Source organism: Mchenga conophoros, linkage group LG7 (genome assembly GCF_057382185.1).
Source record: "Mchenga conophoros isolate Kocher_MC1m ecotype Shallow Benthic linkage group LG7, M_conophoros_male_GT1.1, whole genome shotgun sequence".
NCBI classification, from domain to species: Eukaryota; Metazoa; Chordata; class Actinopteri; order Cichliformes; family Cichlidae; genus Mchenga; species Mchenga conophoros.
This window is the reverse complement of record NC_140532.1, coordinates 53,995,661-54,022,292: the sequence shown is the minus strand read 5'-3', so window position 1 is coordinate 54,022,292 and position 26,632 is coordinate 53,995,661. Positions and strand designations below refer to the sequence as shown.

At 40.8% G+C, this 26,632-nt stretch overlaps 1 protein-coding gene across 5 annotated transcripts in view; it reads right to left on the bottom strand.

Annotated features, from left to right (window-relative positions):
- Window positions 1-26,632, bottom strand: part of erbin (erbb2 interacting protein) — a 50,614-nt gene that overhangs the window by 6,479 nt on the left and 17,503 nt on the right. For 4 of the 5 annotated variants that reach the window (XM_085280182.1, XM_085280181.1, XM_085280178.1 and 1 more), the window contains exons 2-20: window positions 19,772-19,966; window positions 19,458-19,575; window positions 15,100-15,178; window positions 14,872-14,961; window positions 14,088-14,144; window positions 12,258-12,321; window positions 11,976-12,050; window positions 11,137-11,281; window positions 9,140-9,212; window positions 6,971-7,100; window positions 6,773-6,888; window positions 6,057-6,126; window positions 4,555-4,654; window positions 3,152-3,273; window positions 2,714-2,887; window positions 2,392-2,574; window positions 2,187-2,304; window positions 1,929-2,112; window positions 325-1,837 (exon numbers count right to left, since the gene is read on the bottom strand). In XM_085280182.1, coding sequence (XP_085136308.1) covers window positions 325-1,837; window positions 1,929-2,112; window positions 2,187-2,304; window positions 2,392-2,574; window positions 2,714-2,887; window positions 3,152-3,273; window positions 4,555-4,654; window positions 6,057-6,126; window positions 6,773-6,888; window positions 6,971-7,100; window positions 9,140-9,212; window positions 11,137-11,281; window positions 11,976-12,050; window positions 12,258-12,321; window positions 14,088-14,144; window positions 14,872-14,961; window positions 15,100-15,178; window positions 19,458-19,575; window positions 19,772-19,957 — 3,597 coding nt within the window. In that variant the 5' untranslated portion in view covers window positions 19,958-19,966. The remainder of the gene's footprint in view (window positions 1-324; window positions 1,838-1,928; window positions 2,113-2,186; window positions 2,305-2,391; window positions 2,575-2,713; window positions 2,888-3,151; window positions 3,274-4,554; window positions 4,655-6,056; window positions 6,127-6,772; window positions 6,889-6,970; window positions 7,101-9,139; window positions 9,213-11,136; window positions 11,282-11,975; window positions 12,051-12,257; window positions 12,322-14,087; window positions 14,145-14,871; window positions 14,962-15,099; window positions 15,179-19,457; window positions 19,576-19,771; window positions 19,967-26,632) is intronic. The other variant, XM_085280179.1, reaches the window with a different exon arrangement.

The following is a 26,632-nucleotide window of genomic DNA, read 5'->3' as shown; positions in this document are numbered from 1 at the left end:
GTTTCAGCAGGTTTTGAGGTGACTCAAAGTAGGGATGGGCTCTTTATGGTGATGGTGGTTGCTTTCATTTATGTATTCTTTGCCTCTATTTGACACTACAGTCTTAAATTCTGTTTGCATTCAGAAGCACCAACAAAAACCAAAACTATGTGCAGAGTGAGATCCTGTTGTTTAAAGTGTCTTCCACCTAAAGAATATTAGGAGTTCATTTGTGGTCATGTTATGCTGGTGGGCTTTTATGGATGCACACACACACACACACACACACACACACACACACACACACACACACACAAGTTCTTTTTTCATAATAAAACTCTTTACCTTTTCCATCTTCTTGGCCTCGATGTGCCGCATCACCTGGTCTCTCCAGTCTACTGGAACCCTCCCTGCTCCCATTCCTCCCTGCATCTGTCCTGGCCCGTCGAGGAGTGAGTGCTCAGACTTCACCCTGGTGTTGGGCCTCTTGCTGGGGCTGCTGTGCTGGTAATTAAAATCGCTAACAGACATGGTCCGTTCTGGAAGCTCATGGGCCGGTGGCCTGCTGCTGTGAGGCCTGGAAGCTCCGGGTACATCGATGCTGTAAGTGCGAGCTGAGAGGGGCCTCTGCATGGCGTGACTCATTGCTAGTGGCCCTCTGGCGAGGGTGTGAATGTCCCTGTATGTCATGTAGTCTCCTTCGGACAACTGCATACGCCTTGGGTCAGACATGGAAGCTGTGGAGCTAGTGCTGCCTTGCCTCTGCAGGGTGCTGCTTCTAGGCTGGCCTGCAGCAGAATGAAGTCTCTCCATAGCCCACATCTCCCCAGAAGGTTTGGAAGCCATCGCAGGGCCTCTCTGCTGGGGCTGCAGAGGGTAAGGAGGCGCCTGATTACGGTTTGAGTAATTTGTGTTGGCTAGTGAGTGTGGAGGAGGAGCAGGATGGTAGCCTTGTTGCTCTGAAGCCATGGCTGTCCTCTGCCCCCAGAGACCCTCTTTAGACATGTCACTGTTTGTGTATTGTATGTTGTACTGAGGAGGAGGGGTTCCCATGGCCATGCTGGAGGAGACTGGATGTCTGCTTGTGTTGGCAGGAAGCTTAGAAGAGGAGAGCAGGTCTGAAGAGGACGCAGAGGAGTTGGGGTAGACCAGGAGAGTCTGATCATTGAGCAACTGGCCGGCTGACTTGCTCCTGACTATGCTCTGGCCCTGAGCTCCTGGCCCTGGCCCGGCCCCTGCCACCCTAGTCCCCACTGAGTCATCATCTCCATCAAAGGAGTACAACCTCATGGCCCCTGTTTCTATGTTGCTGATGCTGTGAGACTTCAACACCTGCGGGGGATGGCACCTTTTCTCTGGAGACAGTTCCTCAGTGCTGTGAGATAGAGACATGTCACTGCAGGCTGTCACGCCTGTCGAGGCCACGTGCACAGCAGCTGTTTCTCCTCTCATCCCTAGGCTTTTATTCCCCAGACTATCGTTGCAGTCGCCTGCCTGTCGATTTCCATTCTGTAAATGATCCATGTTATCGTAACCCTCTTTGCTGTCCACTTCCTCCTGAGCTAACGAACCATTCTTGCCTTTATCCAGCTCATCCAGCTGAACCATGTTGTCAGTTGGCAGCTTGGTCACATTCATATTAATCTGGTCCCACTTGGTGTACGTGTCTCCCATACCATTGTTTATTTCCTTCTCAATGAAGGCCAGTCTGGCTTCCATGGACAGGTCGTAGTCTCCCATTTTCTCTGGTGGTGCCTGCTGGGTTTTTAAGAGGGCCTGGAGGGACGTTTCAGAGCCATTGCCATTATGGAGGAGAGGGGTGGTATCTTTAGGCTGGTTCATATTCTCATCTTCTTGCCTGAAATGAGGACAAATACTGAAATAGTAAAATAAGAGCAGGGGGAGCACTCCCCTCTTTAGTGTATATTACCATACGGAAAAGCACTAACCGGCTTTTTGGTAGGAAAGGCATCTTTGCCTCTCTCTCAGGTGTGCACAAAGAGTTGTCCTGGCTGCTGTCTGTGGTCAGAGACACAGAGTCTGACATGCGTGATGGAGATGAGCAGTTACTGTTGTTCTGGTTACTGTTAGCCACGGTGTCATCCAGCAAAGAATCTGCATCTTTCCCATCATCTGTTAATCAGAAATTACTGTCAGTGTTCTGCATCCAGACATTTCAATTTTCACTTTAGATCCTTCATAGTTACCTTTTTTATCCTTACTTAGAGTCACTACTTTAGGCTGGTTGATGGAAATCTCAATAAGAGGGGGTCTGAGCTCTGCAATCTTCATCTCGTCTTCTTCATCTGACAGCTCCTCAGAATCCTAAAGACAGAGGAAGCACTTTGTACTTCTTGTTTGTGTAACTGTGAGAAGTCCTAAAAATCTGAAGTACTGAATTATTTGGATTACCTCTAGTGTGTCCTCGTGGTTCATCATCGAGTCCTCTGAAGACTTGAGGGGGATTTTCTGGGAGCTGTAAGACTCAGAAGTGTCCTTTGCTTCGGGTGCAGAGAGATTTTGGCCACACACGTCGGCAGACACTTGGGCCTCCATGTTTGACGCTACACCATTGGGACAGGGGGCTTCAATCACCTGCACAAAAACAGTCCAGGTGATTAGTTATGCATTAAAACCTTATGGAGAGGTTAAAAAGGGAATTTAAATGAATCCAACAACATGACACCAGAAATGAAAGAGGCTGGTTTCTTTCCAAGTGGAGCCCTTCACTGACCTTTACCCCCACATCCTGCACTCCAATGTGGTTTCTCTCAACAGGTTTTGCTTCTTTGCTGGACTCATCACTCGACTCATCCTCCTTGAGCCTGTGAGCCACCGACTGGGCTGTTTTCACCATGTTCTTCAGCTCATCTGGGTATGGTGTAGGGTAGCGCTTCAGGTTTCCCTCCTACAACAGTTTGAATACACAGAGTTTAAAATTAAAGCTGACCAAAAATGGTAACACGCTGAAATAAATAAGACTGCTTTCATGCTAGAGATGACAGGGTTAAGCAGAAATTACATCCCATTTTATAAGACCCCATCCCCGCAGAGGAGGAAACAAAGTGAAGATTTGTGTCCAAAAAAGCCCCTGCTGCTGCGGTAATTCGTGTCGCCACTGTTGTTTTTCCTTTTCCAATTATATAAGCAGTAACAAATGTGCAGCACTAACCCTCGGGGGCGTTTCTCTCTCATCTTTGTCCTCGTCACATTCGAAGGCCACCTGAGCTCGGTGCTTGCGTTGCTCCTCCCACAGAGTTGGATTAAAGCTCTCAGAGTCAGAGTTTGGAATGTCTGTGGGGAAAAATAAAAATGCCAGGCAGTGAATCAAAATTTGTCTTTTGAATTTTTTCCCCACCCAAATTAGGACTTTTTAATTCAACCTAAATCTGTCACATAATAAATGTGACCACAAGATGGCGCAAAGGAAACACGAGGAATGCCAATAAACTGAAGGGAGCTGTGGAGGAACTTGAAAATTGGGAGTTAACCCAAAAAACTCCAAAAAGAACCAAACAGGGCTGTCAAACCCTGGAACTGATGTTGCAATAAATTCCTTTTCTATGATGGCATCCAAAAATTCCAAGAGAATATTTTGCTACTATGTACTAATCTTCAGTATGAATACTCCACCTTAAACGCAAAGAAGCAAGTTTGTGGTTAATCGGTAATGAAAAAAGCATGAAAGATTCAACTCAGTCTCTCTGTTTCACCATAACTCCTGTACGACTTGCCTGAAATGAAGCAAGCAGACAATTAGACGCTGTGAAATATTTGTGAAGGTGTCAGTCAGTGTGGTTTTCCTGTTGTAAAAAGCTTACTGCTCTCGATTTAGCAATAGAGAGACTAAGTGTGAAGGTGTGTAGTAGAATTTTCTGATAAGAGATCCCATTTGACTAATTCTCTGACAACATCAGCTCAAAAGATTACACACACAACTGTAGCTCACTTGACAACACCCCACAGCGTGAGTCACCTGCTGTGTACTCTCCATATCAACAAGTTGTAAAACATGTTAACTGCAGTCAGGCTGTGAATACTTCCAGCTTCCAAGCAAAAGAAAAGGCTTGATCGGAAACAAGCCCTAGCTAATAAACACGGCAAATGGTGTAAAGCCCGCCACAGGGCCGTAACTGTTCAGGCTGTGACAGAAATCCCCGACGTCTCAAAAAAGACTCGTGACCATTTCAGTAGCTCAAGCACGCCGACCACGAACCACTAATTACTCTAAAGTAAAGATACAACACTGTCAGTGTGAGCCGTCTGCTGTAAAAGGAAACCAAACAAACAGGTGCTTGACAAGAAGACGATGGCTAGTGTTTCCCCTGCTTCAGTCTCAGATAACAAGGTCTTTTATAAAATATGCATTTAGGGATCCTTGTAGGTCATCAAACTTTGTGAGGGTAACACAATATAGTCTTCTTAACACCTAAGAATGTCCATGAGAATTTAGGGTTTATGTCAGTGCTAGTAGTACTTAGTCCTGATGCTGAAACCCAGGTGGGTGAGTGAAGTGTTTGATAGTCTGCCACTTACAGCTTGGAAATGTATATCAAACAAAGAGCAGTTACTCACATTCCTCAATCCTAATTTGCTGGGGGAACATGTAGTTGGTCAGCACTGTTTTCTGAGTCTCTGGATCTTCCTCTTTCTGGAGTGGGATCAGGGGTTTTGACTGTGTGGACAAAATATGGGGTTGAGTGCCATGTAAAATCAGCAGCTCTTTGACAAATACATGGGACATCAAAAACGTAAATATGGAAGAGAACACTTAACCGCAGGGGAAAATAACACATCACAAGATGGAGCCGTGATAAATTCAACCCGTCTTCCCCGAATTCTACACAGCTATTTCACGCCGACTTTCTTCACTTCTAATTTGCTTTCACATTACTTTAACACATCTGGGTGCCTCTTCCTGTCATCCATTTGTTGATGAGGCTGTTCTAAGCTTGCCTTAGGCCCCCGTCTGCATTGTTGCACCTGTCCAACTGCATCCATGTGTCTTAGTGTTGATGTAGCTGTTGCAGACTGCCTGTCTTCGCAGTGTCCTTGTTAGGAGTTATTTAGGTAGGAAAGTGATTGTGGAAAGATATAAGGACCACAAAATTTTAGAGATTTTATTCATTACAAATCAGACAGTTTATATAAGAGCAGGACAGCAGTGATGGATGCTGTGTGGATGACTCTACATCTTCTCTCTGCAGCATTCTCAAACAGCTGCAGTTTCCTGGGGACAATTTGTTAAGGCACCCAAACAGAACCTTGGGACAGTCTAGCCAGGAGAGGGGAAAAGGCATGAATAATTGATTTGAGAATGCAGTCAGAGTCAGACTGTAATTTGGAAATAAGCTGAACAAAAGCCAACACACTGAATCCACAGTGTCCCACAGAGTGTTCTCCATCCTTTCGTTGCCTCTGTATACTGACAATATGACCAGGTCAAGTATTCCTTTACAATAGAAAGTCACCCTGCTGTGACAAATTGGGATTATAAACCTTTTGCTCTCATGTGAGCCGACCAGACATTTCCTGTTAAGAAGTCCAAATTTCATGCACCTCAACTTGCCTGGTAATTTTGAACACCACTTTAATTCCGTCTGACTGCTGCAGTCTCGTCTTACAAATGCCCTCCTTGTCATTCAGATTTACACATTCAGTGGGCAAGGTTTCTTGTCTAGATTGCCACTCAAATAACCATTAAGGGGGCATTTTCTGAGAATCATTAGGATCCTTTTAAATTTGAAATACAGAATGACCCAAATGTGTTGATCAAGCAATACAGAGGTTCTTTATAATACAAGTGTTACTGGTGCTTCAACCTCTTTAGCTGTAAATGAACTTGTGCCAGAAACCTCTACTCTGTTTGAAAGACTGGTCATCCAATCTGACCTGCATTAGATCAGATGTCCTGGAAGTGGTTAGATGTACCTTCCTGCGAGCTACCGGGAAGGCTTCTTGATTTACAGCTGAATTTTTAGTGCGAGTCACAGACGCTCCTGCTATTGCTGTCCCCATCTGACACCTCTGAACCCAGAGGCCTTATTGTTTTATGCCTAATACTTGTGCAGCCTTACCTGATTTTCAGACAGCCACATTGCAGTCAGCTCAGTCAGTTTGGTGAAACTGTACGGAAGATTCTTCAACCTGAAGTAGAACAAAAAACAAAAAAACAAAACTCAGTCACCAAAACGCTTAAAACTGCTTTCCTGGGCGAGTTAAAAAAAAAGTCAATTTAATTCATTTTGTCAGGCAAATTTGATCTAAGCAGGCCGACTATAAAAGAGAAGCCTGGAAAATGTCCCTTTTTTCTTAAAAAAGGAAACGATCAAGACCTTACCCTTTTTTCATTCTAATAAGCCTTCATCACAATACTGTAATCAGCAGGTACAATTTCAAACTCCACATTTGAAAATAAGCGTAAGACAAGACATTTGATTGCTTTTATTAACTGGTAGCTTTACATAGTGAAGGAATCACTGCTTTTAAAATGTCCTGGATTTAAAGTACGTAAAATTGATTATATATCATTTAATTTTATCAACTAATCTAACAATTGTTTTGTCAGTTATGTTGTGTAATTCTGATAAAATCTGGAACAAAATGTGTAGATTTCATAGTTAACATCTTGTTTAGTCTGAACAAAGTAAATAATTGCAAATAGATCTGATGCACAACAAAAAACAGAAGACTACAGCAATTGCGTGTTTGGATTTAGATAATATTTAAAATCAGGCCAGAGTTTCTAAAAAATACAAAAAAAATAAAAATACAACAAGCAGAGAAGGCTCACTTGTTGTTGCTGAGGTTGACGACTTTGAGCTTTTGCATGTCGCCCATCTCCTCGGGCAAAGACTCCAGCTTGTTGGAATGTAGAAACAGCACAGTTGCCCTCTTCCAGTTGCCCATCTGTGAAGCGAGCACACCAATGACTCTCACTGCAGACAGTGAACACACGGATTAAAATCTACAAACCGATGCGCACACTCACCTCGGGTGGAAGCTGGGCAAGGAAGTTGTGATCTGCAGCAAAGGTGCGCATATTGACACACTGGCCAATGGTGGCTGGCAACGCTTCAATCTCATTGAAACTGCAATCCAGCTCATCAATGCATGTCAGCCTGATGCAGAGAGACATGGCAAAAATCCACTTTAATGGCAGTTTTTTTGCAGTTAAATTGCCAAGAAGTTACCACCAGCAGCCAGACACTTACAAGCAAAGAAATACTGAACACCAATACATTTTTTTTTTTATTTAATTTCGTTTTTGCCCATCTCTGATTGGACATCTGCATGTCCCCACACACCCCCCCCCCCCCCCCCACACACACACACACACACACACACACCAGTATAACTTGAGACCTATTTATTAAATACAGTAAACGTGTTTATCTAATTTATGTAAATTATATCAATGCGCGCAATCTGGGATTAGACTGTGTGTGACGTGGTGAATTTATTTCTGCGGTCCTTTGCACAGTCACATATATCCTACACTGTTTGCAGAGACAGAAAATTAGGTTGAGATGGAAAGAAGGATGATATGGTAGGATCCCTGTCTGTGGTACATTATTGTTCCTACGTGCTACAATTTCTTGGCTCTCTGGTTGCAATATCAATTTGTTAACAGGTGAAAAAGCCATTAACACCACCAAGTGGGCAGGTACTAAATTAAGATCATCTTAGCTCTAAACTGCCACAGACAGTCATAACAGGGTGGGAAATATTTAAGAAGATTACCAAGAGCAACATCAACTCCAAAGGAACGGCCAATGGACAGGGCTTCAATAACAATATTAAGATTTGTAGCTAAGCAAGCTATTACTTACTAGAAAGCTCAGGATGGCTGAAGGATGTTAAGCAGACAGCCATGTAATGTCTAGGATGTTAGCACAAGATTCACTTGGAGTTTTGCTCTTTCTGAAAAAGCTCTTTCAGACGGCAGCTGCTGGGCTTCAAACACATGCAGAAGAAACTGAACACAGCGCTGCTACCACATTTAGGTGGCTCTTTTTGTTAAGCATACTAACATGCATCTGGTTTCATTGCTTACAACCGTCAGTGCATTCTGATCTCTTTAAATTCTTCACAGAGACTATTAAATAATGAACAGCTAAGTAACTAAATAAGAAAAGCTCTGATCAATGTTACTGTACAGTGACGGTGAAACACAAATAGACTGATGCAAATCGCAAATATTTCATGGGACATCCTTTAAGCGGAATTTTGCTGAGTGAAAAATGTAAATGCACGCTGGGTTTCATATTAATGCAAAGCAGCCCCACGTCCAGAAAGCTCATATGCTACAGTACCATGAAACGCCACAAGGATCTGACGCCTGTCTACTAAAAATACACCAGGGAAACAAAAAAACCCCAGTGGACAAGTGGCGAAGTAAAACGAAACCAGCTACATATAAATGGGGGAGGAAATGAGCTTGCTTAAACTAAAACCCTTGCATGGGATTAAGTTAAACCATAGGCTTTGTCACATAATCTACGTCAAAGTACATAAGGCGGCACATTCTAACATAAGGGGCAATTGAGGGTGTTTGCAAAACAGTAATAAAAAACTGCACAGATACAATTGTTTTTATCAGGTAATGTAGATTTGTCTTTCTCATGGATGTTGGAGGGGATGGATTAAAAAAATAAAAGCATGGATTAAATGGAACCTAATCTTTGTCAACTGTGTGTCAATGATTCAGAGTAGAAAGAGGATCAGCGTGTGGACCTGGCTCGGTACTCAGCAGCTGGCGACTGAGGGTTTACCTGTATACATTAGACAGAAAAACCTCTGAATAGTAACACAGGATTTCATATCATTACTGTCTATGAGGGTCATGAGACCAGTGTTTACCAGCAGCCCTTCCACACTGAAGCAAATGGATGAACTGTCCTTAAATCGCTATGGCAGATTCAAAGACTTGACATTCATAACCACTCTTTATAACCATAGCCATTACTAAGCTACCAATCATCAGCGCGAGACCAAAACAAACCGAGCAGGGGTTGCATTCTCTTTAATGGGGATATTTACTTTTTCCAGAAAAACGTTTTATCAGATCAATGGATTCCAGATATAAAAAAAAACGACAATAATCCACTGAGCTCAGGGTTTACTCTGCTGTTATCAAATCTATTGCTGTGATGCTCACCCTCCAATGGAATCTGGCAAGTACATCAGCTGATTTTCATCCACTTTCAGTGCAGTCAGTTTCTTCAGGTTGCCTTTAAAAAAAAAAAAGGAACAGAGAGCTAGGATCAGGAAGGCGTCGACAACAGCTCAGATCAGTTATTGACTATCACTTGCTGGTACGCAGCAAAGACGAAGATCCATTACACACCAGTTAATTAGATTCATTCATACTGTCAATACAGTAATGGCTATAGCAGTCGTCATCAACCATGATTTCAACAGCAGTGTTTGCATGAATTTAAAGGATTTTATTAGTCTTGTTTTTTGCAAAAGGGATGGGAGTAAGTATGCCATTCAAAATTATGACTGTCAATAAATATTATAAATGTAGCTTTACAATTTATTTCAAAAAATAGGCACCTATTTGTCAAAATTAACATTTGAAAAAGGGAAAAAAAAGTAGCCAACACAATTGTCAGCTGTCTGTCACCCAGTCGCACAGAGAAGTTGTCGGGCTCTGCACTGCTGAGGGTTAATGGGGCAGCATCGCTGCCACTGACACGTTCTGTTTGGGAGATTTTCCTTCCTACTGTCGCCAACTATAATAATAATAATGGATTGGATTTATATAGCGCTTTTCAAGGCACCCAAAGCGCTTTACAATACCACTATTCATTCACTCTCGCATTCACACACTGGTGGAGGCAGCTACAGTTGTAGCCACAGCTGCCCTGGGGCAGACTGACAGAAGCGAGGCTGCCATATCGCGCCATCGGCCCCTCTGGCCACTTGCTTATAGGGGGTGATCTGACTGTTGGGGTTTCTCCCTATTATTGTAGGGTCTTTATCTTTATAAATAACCTTGAGGTGAATGTTGTTATGATTTGGTGCTATAGAAATAAAACTGAATTGAAATCGAATGGAATGGGGTTCATTGGTTTCATAGCAATTGGCAGCAACCCCCACCAAGTGGCGCATACATTTTCCAGATGGTTGCTAGCTGGTCTGTAGGTCTGTGCGACAGAGGCCTTAATGCTGAGTTAACTGTGTCCCTCATGGCTGGAAGAAAACTGCTGATCCAGGTTGCTTTTTTTAGGCTTGCCCAGAACATCTAATATAAGTCTACATTATTGTACTCAATGATTTTATTTTACAGAACTTTTAACCTCATGTTTAAATCATATTTACCTTTGTGAGCCAATGTGTGTCTTTACACTGGTTTAAAACCTGTGGAGTTTTGTTTTTTTACACAAATAACTTTATTCTTAATATGTATAATACTAAATATCAGTTTCTTAATTTTTGAGCAATTTATTTATTTTTACTGGTCACTTAACAACTTGTCACAAATGTAACCCAAATTGAATATGGTGTTTTATTTCTATTTGTCCACAAAGAAAAACAAAACGACGCAGTGAATCATAAATGAGTAAGCTGCATTGATATTGCTAAATGTTTCATACCCGTGACATTTGAATACATGAGTAATTGGAACCTAATTCATTAGAGATGAATAAGGGTTGGGTAAAAGCAATCCTGAGCTGTAGAAATATCTGAATAATTGTATTTCTTCTGTTACAGACATCACAATATGTTATGAGTATCTCACTGTGTACTTCACTACAGTTTTATATTGTTAGCATAATTTGGTTTCATCAAAAACCAAAAATAACACTGAATACTGAAAAATAAGTAAAAGGTTATTATGCAGCACATCAGTTTCATGCTCTGTTGCAATTATATATAGATCAGTTTCTATTAGAGAAAATGACACAGAAAAATAAAGTCTTGTGGTAGTACTGTCCCGTCGGCTCACACTGCAAGTGCTAAAAGAGACATAGAAAGAGACAAGAGAGGCTTTTTCACTGATGAAGGGCTTGGAAAGATTTAAAAGCTGGCAACAGCTAAAAGAGAGTTAAGGTGTTTCATAACAGGTCTTCTAATACAGTGTGTGTGTGTGTGTGTGTGTGTGTGTGTGTGTGTGTGTGTGTGTGTGTGTGTGTGTCAGATCTTTACCGATGGAGCCTGGCAGCTGTGTGAGAGCATTGTTGGAGAGCAGAAGGTCCTGTAGATTCTCACAGCCGCGGATTTGTTCATCCACCATCTCCAAGTTGTTCTTCGACACGTCTAGATACACCAGTTGTTTTAGTGTCCCCAACATCTGCACAAAATAAAATAAAAAGTCACCCTTAATTTATGCAGCAGTATGAGATGCAAACTGTGGCAGTAAATTAAAATGATCACAAACAAGCAGTTAACTAACATTTTCTGCAGTGAAGTAAATAACTATATATGCAGACATGATATAATCCCACAGTGGGAGACAATATCACACTTATTTTAGGTTGAAAACACTGTTCTGCTAATAAAATGAGTAACACTTAATGGTTTGTTTCATACTCCACAGACGTCATGGCTTATAAAAGGCCAGATTGTGATTACAGCTGATGCTACTGAAATGCTGGCAGCAGAACTAATGCTTTAATTATGACCCACTTACAAACAAGCTGGTCATTTGGATGAAAGAAGAGCCTCATTTAACAAATCCTGACTGTCAACACACCGACATAAGAATTCATTCATAGCTGATTTTTTTCTGGGGGACATATGCAAACCCAAAACTATGCATTTTGTTGTGCGAGTTCATCCTACGACAGAATCGCGTTCAAAGCGCAGCCCTCTCTGCTGGTTTTAGAGAGCTCAAAGTCTGATGTAAACTGACTGCAGCTCGTTTTGATGGAGACTTGAGGAGACACACAGTTTTGGGGGGTTGGGGGAGAATCGAGGGAAATAATCTCAAGATGATGTGTTAAGACGCAGCAGTCACTGAACGGGAATATGAGCGTATATGATACCCCAGGTAAAAAGGTCAGTTTGTTCCCGTCCATCCACAGCTCCTTGAGTCCAGTCAGCCACTCCACCACCTCAGGCTGCACATGTAGAAAAGAGAAAGCACGTAGTTGTGAGCAAGCTAAAAAAAATGAATCACATTATCATGTATAAATGACGGTTCAGAGTGTAAGGAAAAGAAAAATTTCAACATACGTGCTTAAAAAACCAAAATAGGACAGGGAACAGATTAAGGAAGGACGAGGTGAGAGCCCCGAGCAGTGACAGACTGACTGAAAGATACTCACCACTTCAGTGAACTCATTACTCCCCAGGTCCAACCTCTCCAGCTGTGTGAGCTTCTGCATGCTTCTGCAGACACACAAGAAGGAAACATAAAAAACAAAACAACAAAAACACATGAATTTCATGGTTTACATATTAAAGAAGAAGAAAAAAAACAGCCATAAGAAAATTCCTCCTCTATGCCACTATCAGTCAGTTTTCATGCTGTTCGATTTGGAAAGCACACATGCTCCGCCTTCGCTCCTGTCACTGAATAATTTTATGTGGAAATAAATACCTTTTAGAGCTTAGGCGTGATAGAAATATGCTCTAAATAATGGAAAATGTGCCCTAAGCCTTGCTCCAAATTTTCTCTCACATTCAGGCCACAGGCTCACATTCTCCCCTACACTGTAAACACGCACTGCTTACAACACTGATTTAACTGACCACAGCACAACAGACAACTGGAGAGAAAATATTTTCATAGAGGCTTATTATTAGTGATTAAGAACAACTCTTTCCTCACAGATCGAATAACAAGACACCTTTGAGGACATTTGTCCTTTACTGCCAGCAGCAAAAAACAAAAACGTAGCACGTACACAGACACGCGCATGCGCAAATAAAAGCAAAATAAAAATAAAACATTTCCATTGACTGTCAATTTCACAATGTGAATATAAAAGTTGATTAAAAAGTATAATCCCAACCCTAAAGCAAATCAAGACACCGTGAAAACTGTGTTAGTGGAAATGTACTTGTGGGACAGAAATGATACCAAGGAACGAACAGCGTTTCTCCCCACACCACAAAAAACCCCACACCAAACCAAACAGCTAAAAAAGGGTGAGAAAGAGCTGTTTTGGCTAATCTAGAAAGTGAGTTCACCAGTTAAAAAAACAGCACTAAGGGGCTTATGACCCTGAGCGAGGAACACTGCAGCCTTCTTTAAAACACTTGGTTTATGCATGTGCTCAGTGTGTGTCTGTGCACCAGAGGAGAGAGATGGAGAATAGAGGCAGCAGCTTCTACATGAAAGCCCTGAGAAGACTTCTATTGCACCCCTTTGCACACATTGTTTACATCTCTGAAATGCTTGTGTGTTGCACTGGCAACGCTCCCGATCATTAGTCCCTTTCTTTGTCAGGCCTCCAGACTTTAACAGGTCTGGCCTCTGTCACATAAACACAACCAGAAAAAAGGGATCCGCTCCGAGCTGTGGCACTGACTGTACTGCACTTTATACACCGGCTGGAACATCAGTCAGTGAAAAATAAATGCAAAAAATAATAATAATAAAGGGGAAATTATAAAAGGAAACTCAGACAGAGGGGGGAAGGGGAAAAAAAGGCAAGTATCGTTAAGCATGGTAAGATGGTAAAGCTAGTCAAGTGTGACAGAAATTAAAGAGAAACCAGGGAGACGGTGACTTCCCCCAAAAATCACCTGGAGCTTTCTCTAATATCTGTGGGACATTCAGTCTCACAGCACACTTCTCAAATAGCAAAAAGACCTTCACCACTGTCTCAGTAGAGGATTATAAAACCTGTCAGCGCAAGTGGCCAAGTAAAGGGGACTCTTATGTAACACAGTGGAATTTAATACTACAGTTAGAGGTTTAGAGAAAGAGTCTATGATTAAAACAAAGGATAAAGGACAGACATAGCAGGGGGTGCAAGAGGAAGAGGACAATGAGGAAGTAGGGATTAAAAAAAATAAAAAATAAATCTTGTCGCAGTTCATAAAGCGACTTAATTTCAGAGAGACTCTGCTTTTATTATTATTTTTAATTAAAATGAACATTCTTCATATTTCACATTTGGAAGGTTTGCTAAATAAAAACCACCTACTTTGGCAACATCTTTAACTGATTCTCCCTCAGCTCCAGGATTTGTAGCTTAGTCAACCTGCAAGCAGGAAAAAAAATCATTGTCATAATTAGTTGATTTTCCCCAAAAGGGATATTATGTGAAATGGCTTTTGAAGCTTAGCGGCCATGATTTTCTCAGCCGGCTTATCTTTCACTAAGCAGCTATGATGTGCAGTTACATGACAGCAAAAAAAGTCTGATGTAATCTTCTCTTGTATAGAACTAGTACTAAAAGGAAGAAATATAAAGATGGAATCAGCACCAGATCACATCACGTTTTCTGCATTCAGAAGGCTCAACACAAACTTTGTGTAACGCGCAAGTAATGAAAGTGATTAATAATCTGTGTAGCCTAACTATATATTGAAAAGTATAGTAAGTAAATGTTAAGAAGACAACATGATCATTTTAAATAAAGTGATAATTTTTTAAAGCTGTGTGTTTCTCCAGTATGACTTAAATGTAAATGCTAAAGAATTAATGGTAAGCCAGGTCTGAGAGATATAATAGTTCTGTGTATGCTCGCTGCATCACTTTTGTGCTGTTGACATGACATAAGTAGTACTTGGTCCTGGTGCCACACAGCACAAGTGTAGCCCACAGTATGAATCAAAATCACTTCTACTGGGTCATCTTATCGAGCTAGCATCATTTTGTGTTGCATTTCTGCGGTTGTTAATGACTTGACTGCATTTAGAAAATTCAAATGTCAGTATCATGACTCCATCAAGTCCAGCGTGTGACAAACCAGGGAAGAAACCGACCTGCCGAAGCTGGCTGGTAGGAACTCCAGAAAGGCATCGTTCAGGTAGAGCTGCGTCAGACTCAGAAGCTGAGTGAAGCCTTCAGGGAGCCTGATAACACATGCAAAGGCAAGAACGCGAATGAGAACACACAAGCAGCCTCGTAAGCCTCTGCAAGAACACTAGGAACCCAAACTTTATAGGGAACATTAAACTAAAATGTGTTAGGTGAGGGAAAGTCGAACTCACTTGGATATGGGATTCACACTGGCTTCTACAATTGCTAGGCCTTTGCAGTTCTTGATGTTCTCTGGAAAGTCCTGGATGCCTGGAGAGAAACAGAAGTCATCAAAAATTATCATCAGCAGGGCAGGAGTACGACTACAAAGCTACATCTGCTCAGTGTATCTCAGCTGCTTTGTTACTGCTGACACAAAATGAATAACTCCCGTCAAATGAAAAAAAGATAAAACATAATGAAAGACATCTTATTTAACACAAATAAACAACCAGAAAGGTTCTCTGACTGAACAGAGTGTGATCGTGGTATAATAAGAGCAGCTCTGCACCTTTCTTCGCCCTTATTTTTTGTCTTCACTGAAAAGAGAGAAGAAAAGTGCAGAACTGCATGCGGTTACATAATAAAAGAGCAGGAAACAAAGAGCAAAAACAAAAATAGAAGGTGAGGGATCTATTTTGAAGTCTGCAACTTCTCACCAAACCTTCACAGCAAGGTGAGCATTGTGACCAAGTCTCACGGTTTATTTCCACCTACTTTCTTTTATGCCCACAACACTTAGGCTAAAGTGCTTTGTGTGGAAGGATAAGCTCCATTTAATGTAAACACGGGACATGAAGCTCCGGTTCATGAAAATGCCACTACATCCTTTAATGTCTGTTTAATCTAGGCTGCTTTTACACTCGTTTATAGTCCAAGTACCTTTTTAACCTCTCTGTTCCTGAAAGGGTTTTGCCGACTGTGCAGGTAGAGAAGCGTATGGACAGTCAGGCTATTTTCCCTAACTTTGGATCTGTACAACACTCATGGATTTAAAATGAAGCAGTCAAGATGCAAATCAATTTTTTGCATTCACCTTTAATAATTTACAGTCCTGTCTTTTACACAGGCCAAAGTAATTGGACAAACTAGCATTATTATAAATATAATTATTATTACTTAAATGGGAATCTGTAGCAATCCTTTCCACAGACATCATTAAATGCTGCATGTCCTCCCTCGAGATGCTCTGCCAGGCTTTTGCTGCTTCTTTGTGAGTCTCTCTGCTTTCAGCTTTGCTTTCACTAAAAGGCATCTCAACTCAGCTGAGGTCATGTGAGTGACTCTGCCATTTAAGAACATTCCCTTTCATTGCCTTAAACAACTTTTGGGGTTTTGGGGTCATTATCCATCTGCACCGTAAAGCACCAGCCTTTTTAGTCTTGCAGCTTTTCAGCACAGTGTAAGCTATAAGTTTTAAAAATCCATCCTGTTGCTTCAACAGTCACTTTATCTAGAAACACTAGTGAACCAGTTCCTCTGGCAAACATACAGTACATGCCATGTCATTTTGAAAGAGGATGTAGTATGAGCTCTTCCTTGCCTTTTGTATATGTTTTTTTTCTCTTAACATCTTCCTGGTACAAATTGGGTATACCAGAACTGGAAGGCCTTTTGTTTTCCTTTCAAATTACACTGACCACACCTTGGTCTAGTTAAGAGTTCATATGAATCAAAGGAGCTTGCAAAGAAAAGCGTCTGGACTTCTTTAAGTTACTTGAAGACGTTTCACCTCTCATCCGAGAAGCTTCTTCAGTTCTAAGGTCAAATGGTGGAGAGTCCCAGATATAAACCTAGTGGGAGTTTCCCCCCACAGGGGGACAAAAGGACCCCCTGATGATCCTCTAATCGCCTGAGCCAAGGTGTGAAACTGGGTGTGGGTCCCAATCAGCCCGAGTTTCGGGTGAGTTCATTGTGAAACCTGGCCCCACCTTATCATGTGATTTCCTGAGATCAGATGGCCCAGGATGTGAGTGGGCGTTAAGGCGTCTGGGAAGGGATCTCAAAACTGGATTACAGATGGCAGAGAGTTGGTGTCGTAAACCACCGCCTCTGTTCAAAGATGGTCGCTCACAGTGGACATAGATGGCTTCTTTCACTCCTCTTTCAAACCATCTGTCCTCTCTGTCCAAAATGTGAGCATTCCTCGCTGTACAGTGCAGCGAGGAATGCCCAGACCTCTACATTGGAGAGACCAAACAGCCACTTCACAAGCGCATGGCACAACACAGAAGAGCCACCTCCACAGGACAAGACTCAGCAGTCCATCTGCATTTTAAGGATAAAGGACACTCTTTCGAGGATGCCAATGTTCAAATTTTAAATTTTAAATTTCAAATTTTAATGTTGGTTTAAAATGGAGCACTGTAACAAAAAATAATTTCCCCCAGGGATCAATAAAGTATTCTGATTCTGATTAGAGGATCATCAGGGGGTCCTTTTGTCCCTCTGTGGGGGGTTACTCCCACTAGGTTATATCTGGGACTCTCCACCATTTGACCTTAGAACTGAAGAAGCTTCTCGGATGAGAGGTGAAACGTCTTCAAGTAACTTAAAGAAGTCCAGACGCTTTTCTTTGCAAGCTCCTTTGATTCATATGACCTGGATGACTGAGAACCTTCACAGACAGTTCATATGAATAGCTACCAAATGCAAAGTCAAACCCCAGAGTCAGCTCCAGATTTATTTTAAACAATGAGGAAACAATCGGGAACCACACCTGCTGATGGAGCAGCTTACTATTCAAATGTCCAACTACTTCTGAGCTGCAAGTAATGAAGAGACCGTTTAAAAATGGGTGTAATTACCAGCCAGTTAATGCAATTTTCACTTACATTCACACTTGCTGGGGATTTATGTTTTGGTGGGGAATCTGTGCACATAACCTCTGTTACATCCTAACTAGAAATATAACTACACAATGACTGATTACTGCTGTGCATTTATTGGCTTTTTCTTGGCAGTTTTTGAATTTATTAGTGATCGAGTGATGACCATTGCCTCAATATAGGGAGGAAAAATAATAACACCGATCTAAGGACCTATAAACATCAGCAAATTCCTAGAGGGAGACTGCTGAAACTTTTGTAATGGATATTAGTGAATGTACTAAGAAACGGAAAAACAAGAAGGACAAATATGTTTGCCCCCCAAAACCCCACCGCAACAAAGTGTCCAAGGAGGGAAAAAATATAATTGTCCAGCACAAGCATAAATACTGGCAACAACGTCTGCCACTTACTAGGTTACATTGTAGCCACTGCAGGATTCCCCACAGAAGTCTAAATCACGCCTTGTGGTCAGTTTTGAAACACTAATTAACCCAAATCCATTCATGTCTTTGGACTGTGGGAGGAAGCTGGTACCCAGAGGAGACAGGGAGACATGGACATGTAAACTCCACACAGACTGGTTTAGAACTCAGGACCTTCTTATTGTGAGGCAATAGTGCTAACACCACCATGGAGCTCACACACACATGAGTGTGGGTGGCCATCTGTCTCTCTGTTAATTGGCTGACAGCTTGACAACCTGTCCAGGGTTGTCAATCTGTCCTTCCCCACCTCTCACCCTATAACAGCTGGGATAGGCTCCAGCCCCGCTTCAATGGATAAATGTAGAAAGTGAATGGACAATTAATGCAATATTTTTGTTACATTCTTTGAATTAAAACTGGAAGTCATCCATTATGTTTTTTAAAAACTGTCAGAGTTATTTTGTTGTTGTTCATTTGTCCTTGTTTAATATCATACTTTTTAATTTTTCTACTGCATGGTACTGGTTTTCTTTCAATTTACAAAAGTCTACTTTACAAATAATGATTGTGATACGGAGGCTAAAACTGTGTCAATTTATTGCAGATGTATTTGATATAAAAACTGAATATACATTTTGTTTTTTTTTTTTAAAAAGGCAGAAATTATTTAAACAGCAGAGTCATCTGACTGATTCGGTGTGCAGCCTCACACACTTTGTTCTGCACCTGTTTTTTGTTCTAAATGTCACCCTAGAAGAGCACCAAGTGTGTCTGTGGAAAGCTTTCATCAAACAGGCAACATTTAAAGGGCTTCAAGTACAAAGCCCTGTCATGTTCAACAGTGCAAATGTTTAATATCAAAGCAGTAAATGTTAAACTTTGACAAATGCCGCTGCTTCCGACTCTACAAAACAGTTGACAATTCACCCTGTAGATATTTTGTTACAGTGTGTGTGTGAGAGAACCAGCTCAAAGAAGCTTTATATCGCCCTTTCAGTTTTTTCCATTTCACTTGAGAGAGAGTTTCTAGCTGCTTGCAGGTCTGGGCTTGTCCACTTGCTCTATTGATCGGTTTTTTGAGTCATGTTGTGACGTAAACACAGCAAATTAAACATGCTGTGGCATTTCGCCTTGTCTCATCTTTGAAAAAGCAAATCTAAACAAGGTATTAATGCGTTCATATATTTTCTTGCCGTCATGACAACAAAAAGACAGTTTCGACGTTTGAAATTTCAAAGGAAAGTTTTCAGGCTTTAAAGCAAAAAGGTTCTACAAAGGAATCATCCTGCTTACTGTTTTTGCTGACATCAAGCTCCCTGAGATTGATGAGGTTTGCGATCGCTGCTGGCAACACTGCCAGGTCGTTATCTGGCATGCTCAGTCGGTTGAGTAACTGGCAGTTAAACAGTTGCTTGTAGAATGAGGAGGGGGGGAAAAAAGAAATTATAAACACCATGTGGTTTAACATGTGGTTCACCTATACAGTCTCATGAGAAATGTACAAATGTCCCAACTTTTAATAAAGCTCAACTGTATCCCTCAAAGACTCCTAGCAACAAAGATGTACAAACACTGAAGGTTTCTATACATCACAATGCATGCCTTACTTTAGGCAGCTCCTCGATCTGGTTGGCATCGAGGTAGAGTTCTTGCAGGGTCTTCTCGAAGTTAAAGATCTCCTTAGGAACAGTCTCCAGGCTGCAGTGGGAGTAGTCCAGCGATGTTACGATCTCCTCCTCGCCCCGCAAGCAGCGGCATGGTACCAGACGAACAAACAGGCTCCGCTTGGACATCCTGAGGCACTATGGAGGGAAAATGGAGAGATATGAAGAAGGAGACTAGGACGATAAGGAGGCAGACTGGTGACTAGTGCTACTTTCACATTTCACTTCCTGTGTAACACAAGGATGTTGACATTTGATCAACTTTAATGAAATGGAAATGATTAAAATCGCACATTTAATTTGAATAAGTATGACAACAAAAAAGCAGCATCAGCCCGTAGAGTAACAATCAAGACTTAAATAGATTAGAAAAATGGATGTGAAACAACGGTCATGTTTAGCTTCTGGTGCGACTTCCACAAATCACTCAGATCATCATAAAAGGGAAAATTCAACATTTGTCAACCTTTGCTCTCACATTTAAATCCAATATGACTATTAGTCATTATTGTTTCTCATAAAGCACAGAAGTAGGAGGAAGTAGTACCCATTTGATTTACAATTCTGTTTCTTTCAATAGCCACGGGGCTGCCGGCTATGTTTACTTTTGGTCGTCTTACTTTAGTCTGCGATATCGGATAAATTTAACCTCCCCGGAAAGCTGTAGGAGGCTGTCTCTTGCTAGTCTGTAAATCTCATCTCCACATCTGAGGAGGAGGGTAAAACTGTCACAATGGACAAGGCAAACAAACACTGGAATTTAAATGGAAATACTTGTTACTAGAGAATTACACTTAAAAATAATAATGCAGCCCAAAATCTGTCCCAAAGCACAGTACACTGTCTGGTGTGTAACGGCTCTCCAGGCACTTTTGCAGACGGACCTCTCAAAGCAGTTGGCAAGCTGCATCATGCACACTCAATACTATTATTTCTTCCAAGGGAATGGGCTGCCAGTTTTTTCCTCAAATTTGCATACACTGCACATAATCACTGCCAGTCACACAGATTTTTACTGAACAAAAATAACTTTTATTTTAGGTCTTCAGTAAATATCCTGGAAAAGACGGACTCTTTCTGTTTACCATTTGGGAAAAGCCAATTTTCACATCTAACTTTCCATAAATATGCCAAATGTGATGCTGTTCAATGAAGTGGAGGATATAAATTCAAAAAGTAAGCCATGAGTCAGCCATTATTTTGGAAATCCTTGTCCTTGACTGGTTTCATGCAAAGCTCTCTACACCAAAATAAACTGATATCGATAAGACAGAAAATCTTTTCTGCTCTCAATGTGGATGAACAGATTAAAAGGTGGATAGGAGGGGTGTTGTTAAGCACTGCTGGAAATTAAATGCATGTTTTCTATAGATCAAATCTACACAATTTTTCATCAAAGTGCAGTACACACTATTGAATGTGACTTTGGTCAACAGGGGCTTTGTTTGGACCATGCAGAGACTGCGACTTTCCCTCCCCCTTAATCTTAATCTGAGTATTGTCATAGAAAATCATCTCAGAATACTTCATCCGCTCTGTATCTTGTCTGGCTGACAGAGCCGCCGAAGTGTGGTAGACTTTAAATTTTCGTTGCATGCTTTATGTGGGTGAGAGCAAGTATTTCCGTTAGACTTTGCTACAAACAGCAACAGCTTACTTATTTTAGGGGTGATATTGGGCCAATAAAAAGTAAAACACAGACCTCTTTTTCTAGAGAGTGCAAAGTAGTAGAGACGGCAGTATGATCTACTTGTTTGCCACAGCTTTTGTGACAATTCAGTCCACAATTGTCCCAAATGCAGAACCAGTCAGCTATTCTTCCATTTCCCACTCATTAATAATGGCTGCATGTATGCACTCACCCACACTCACATGAAGTATGCACATGTAAAAGGCTGTCAGCCTCCCACACAATCTTCTCTATGGAAGAGGCCAGCTCATGTATAAGTACTTAGAGTAATCTGGGCCATCAGCAGAGGAGACGACAGAGGGCCTGCCTCCATTCAACCCAAGCAAGAAGAAATAAACACATGTATGATGCATGCTATTAAGAGTGGTCAGAGAGGGAGGAGGGAATGCAGCATGAATTAACAGAGAAGGTGTAGTAATTATGAGTTAATGTAAGGTATGCAAAAAACAAACAAAAAGGTCAGGCAATCAGTGAGACTTTTTACTTAATACCGGTATTTACAGTATTTGAATTTATGACAACATACCTGAAAAACTTTGTTTTGTATCTTAAACAAAACCTTTTTTTTTTTAATGGATCCTGAGTGTTAGTCATCAGAGCTGAAGAGCTGTACTGCCACGTAAAAACAGTTTTTTTAAATAACACTATTATTCAAGGTGGTGCGCTGCTTCGATGTGAAGACGAACAGAAATGGACAAGATATGCTGCACTGCAGGGCTGGCTGGCCCAAAGAGTAATCTGGAAAGCAGCACACTAATGAGAACCGTACTGTCTACAACAGATCGGTTTATCCACTGACCTACATGTTACGGGACAGATGACTGACCACACTCACCCAACTTCAGTCGATCAGGAGCTTTTGACTTAACTAAGAAAATTCAAGACATGCAACGGAGATTTCCAGACATGTTAAGCTCTTGGCTGACTGACATTTTCTTTCTTAGCCTACTTATTTCGGCAAAGTATTTACTTGAACCATCGTGCTAGTAAGTGCTTAGGCTGATGGGACGGAAAAGGTTAAAAAGTAAAAAAAAAACCCCAAAAAACTTAAAAAAAACCCAACACTAGCTATATTTATTCATAGATTTTCAAACTGTGTGGGTGTGTGTGAATAGTCAGCATGTGACTTTGCAGGCACACTTTCTGTGTAACAGTAAATGAAACAATCTAGAGGGCAAGCCAGTCACAGAATCCCACTTAGTTCTCCCACTCAGAGCCAAAAAAAAAAAAAAAAAAACCCACTTCCCTGTCACAACCCTTTCCCTGCAACTTAAGTGCCTCCCGGGTCAGTGGTGTTGCTATAGATACTACAGTGAATTGTAGAAGCAGCTCTCAGACATAAAAAGTCATTCACAAAACACACAGCTGAACTCACTTATTAACTGCGTATGTGGAACGCGTCTCACTAATAAAATACAGAAACGGCTGTACAGAAAGAGGTCTATGCAAGAGAACTGTACAATGAAACTGTGAAAATGGCACATTTTCAGTTTTTAACATCCATTTCATGCCAGAAATATCTGTGTGAATTCTGTAAAAGGTCACCAAGGTCTTCCACTGTGGCCAACAAGTATTCAATGGCCAACTTCTAGTTTATCCAGTAGTAGCAGTAGTTTGCTTTAGTGACTAATAAGTCCCAATTGAAAATAATTGGGGTAATTGCCCATCAAATGCTTTCCGCAGAAAGGATTTATACTCTCTGAGGTAACCAGCAGTTAAGCTCAGATATAGTACCCACACTGTAGTAACTTGTGCTCCGTCTGTCTTTGTTTTGGTGACTAACTTTTCTCACCTCCATGGCATGCTCCGTTCATTTCTTGTCCTCTGTCAAATTAGCATCTCTACCCATTTTACAAACTGAGCAGCTCACTTCAAACTTTGAGGCACAGCTACATTATGTGCCAGTCAGCCCAAAAGCTGTCTTTGAATCGTTGCTTAAGGATCGTGAGCATTAATGTAATCCTTAACTTCATTTCAATATTAACACTGTAGTGTTGAAAATGAAACTGCAAAACATCTGATGAGTTTATTCTGAAATTCAGACTGTTCCTGTTGTGACATAAAGGCTATTCTGCAAAACACTGCCAGAAAGCTGAACGTCACCCAACTGTATGTACGGAAATACGGTTCTCACAGAAATGCGTAACTAGCTTTAACAGGAATAAAAAGAGAAATAGGCTGACAAGTACATCACACTCTAAGATTGGGAAACAGAGGCTTCACAGCTCAGCTAGTACACAGTATGGGATGAAATCTTCATTCTTTTCACACAGAAACAACAAGAACACTCTCACAAGTTTTCTAAGAAAAATGATTTGATGATGGACATTTTGAAATCATTATCATAACCAAAGATGCTGATGCTCAAGACTCAATGAGTCATCTTCACTACTTTGTTACTCAGCAAGCCTCACTCAGTAAGCGTCTATGGAAAACAACCTAGGGCCAATCACGGAAGCTCCACTCCTGCCACGCCTACAGGAACACAAACACAATGGCAGCTGAAACGGAGGTTGTGCACCTGCACTTAGATATTCTATTGAAAACATAATTAGAAAATAAAGCATTTATGATTTATAATTCACGTACTAACTTTCAACTTTCACTCGGACCAATTCTCATCATTTTATATTTTTCCAAAAAGGTTTTTCTTTCTTTTCATTTAAGTGAAGCAATGCTTTTTGAGCTTTTAAAGCCCTTAGTCATTGTTTGAGTTTCTAGAGAAATTAAACAACAATAGGAAATCAAATTAATTGTAAGCACATCAACTCTCAAAATAGACACAGAAGGTATTGTTGATGCACCTTCGTGTGCATTTGTAAGTACCGTGGGTTAAATTGAAGTGCAAGTATAGTGTTTGACGGCAGCAAACGGCTTGTGTTATTTATAGTACATGTCTGGTTGATATGGCAGAATGTGATTAGTATGGGGTAGCTCTTGCCTTATGAAAGGAGCTTTTGATCCAGATTGCAGGGAACTGTTACATGATTTCTGAGCCACAGCTGAAATTTTACATTAGAGATTATGACGACAGAAACAATACAGCAGCGAGGAAAAGAGGCACATAATGACCCGCAGACCCCATGGGATACATTTGAACTGCTTCTCACTGTGATGGAAAAGGAAAGGGAAAAAGTAACTTCCTTAATTTGGGGAGGAGTGCTAGTCATTTATAGATGTGTTTCTAAAATGCCACTTTAACTCCTTTTAAAACTGAATCTTATTCTTTACCATTCGATTTGTCAGTGGAAAAACAAAGTGCAGAACGCAAGTTGCGAGATTTACACAATGCTTATTTTCCCAATGTCAAGTTGCACAACCTTTAAAAGAACTACAATCCTTGTATATTTCAACATGAACAAGCACATACTAGCATGAGACAAATTGTGGTGAAATTCAACTTCAGTATTCAAACCACACTTAAAACATTTCTACATCTGTAGACTAAATGCAGACTACTCGGATTTGTAGTCATGATCTCATGCTTGTATAAATATAGACACATAAACAAGATGATCACTAATATTGATATTTACAACACCATCAAAGAAAAATTTTTAGTTCACAATTTTTGCAAAATACGGTGAAACTTGATCTAAGATCTAGCAAGACTCCTTTCAATTTTAATTCTGTAAACCCCAAACCTCTGTTAGCTGTAAATTTGAAATTACAATGAACTTATATTATGAAGTACAGCTGAGATTAAAGTTGGTACGGTAAAACTGTGTTCTTTACTGAAGAAACACCACAATAAAATCCCTCGAGATTTCCTTTCCTCAGGCCACCTCATTAACAACATTACATTTAAATCCAGCAGGCACAACAGGAGAAGTGTTGCTTGTCAATAATGCAGATAGATGTTGAGTTAAGACAGGGGTGTCAAACTCAAATACACAGTGGGCCAAAATTCAAAACTGGAACAAAGTCGCAGGCTAACGTTAATATTTATTGAAAAAAAAATCTTCCCCCAGATATAAGAATGAATCTTTTCTTATGGACTCAAACAAGTTTTGCTGAAAAACTGAATATGGAACAAGCAACGCTTAATACTAAACAATATATATATTAGCTGTATAATACCAGTAGGCCAGCTCTAATAGTAATTTGGTATGGCTTCGCGGGCCAGAGTTTGACACCTATGAGTTAAGACAACAAAAATCAAGCTGCTGACTAAGACACACAGTCAAGTTTTTCTACCCCACATATTCTTAATCCAAGAAAAAGTGTACTTTTTTCCCCCCAAATCACAAAACAACAACAGACTAGAAATACAGCTGAGACAGGTAGAAAGGTAAGCCTGTTGTCAGTATCTGTAGCAGCTAAGTGGAACCTGAACTTCCAGTTTTGCTCCCTCTTTGCTTTTGGTTCTCACCAGCGATCTTAGGTCTCAGTGGTCTTGCGTGACAACTGAAAACAAAACCGTGATTGTTTTCTTTGAATTTCTGGTGAAATGAGGCAGTGCAACCTGATCTCCAACAAAGAGCTTTTACAACATCTTCCCAATTTTCTCCTCTAAACAGATTGGCTCTGACAGAATACACTCATACTAACGAGAAGCATATCAATCTCAACACTTGCATGCGCCCAACAAAAACTCCTCAAAATTAGAATACTGGAAGGCTTTGGAAATGTAACAGTCCATTATCACTGCTAAACATGCTGAAGCTCTAGAAGGAAAACACTCAATGGGAACACTTAGCTGTGAATCAGCTGTTAAACAACGTGCTTATAGTAAACGACACAAAACTGCTCAAGAAAACTAAAGAATTTAAATATATGTAATGACTGCAGTGGACAAAAATCTGCACAAACTCAGGCCATTATTTGCTTCAACCATCCCAACAATTTGCACTATTGACTAACAACACACTGTTTAAATATGCAATCCTCCCACATGCTATGTTACACAGCTATATGCCTCCACCCCAGCTAAGTCCACTAGGATATTTACTCAGAAAGCATTTAAGTTGATTTTAATGGGTGTCATTCTGGGATGGCAAATCCCTTCAAGTTTCATCCTCATTTAGTGCCCCGTGTGTCGATTTAAGTTTATTTATTTTATTTTTTTAAATGACACATACACGCACGCAAAAAAATACTTTAAATATACAAAT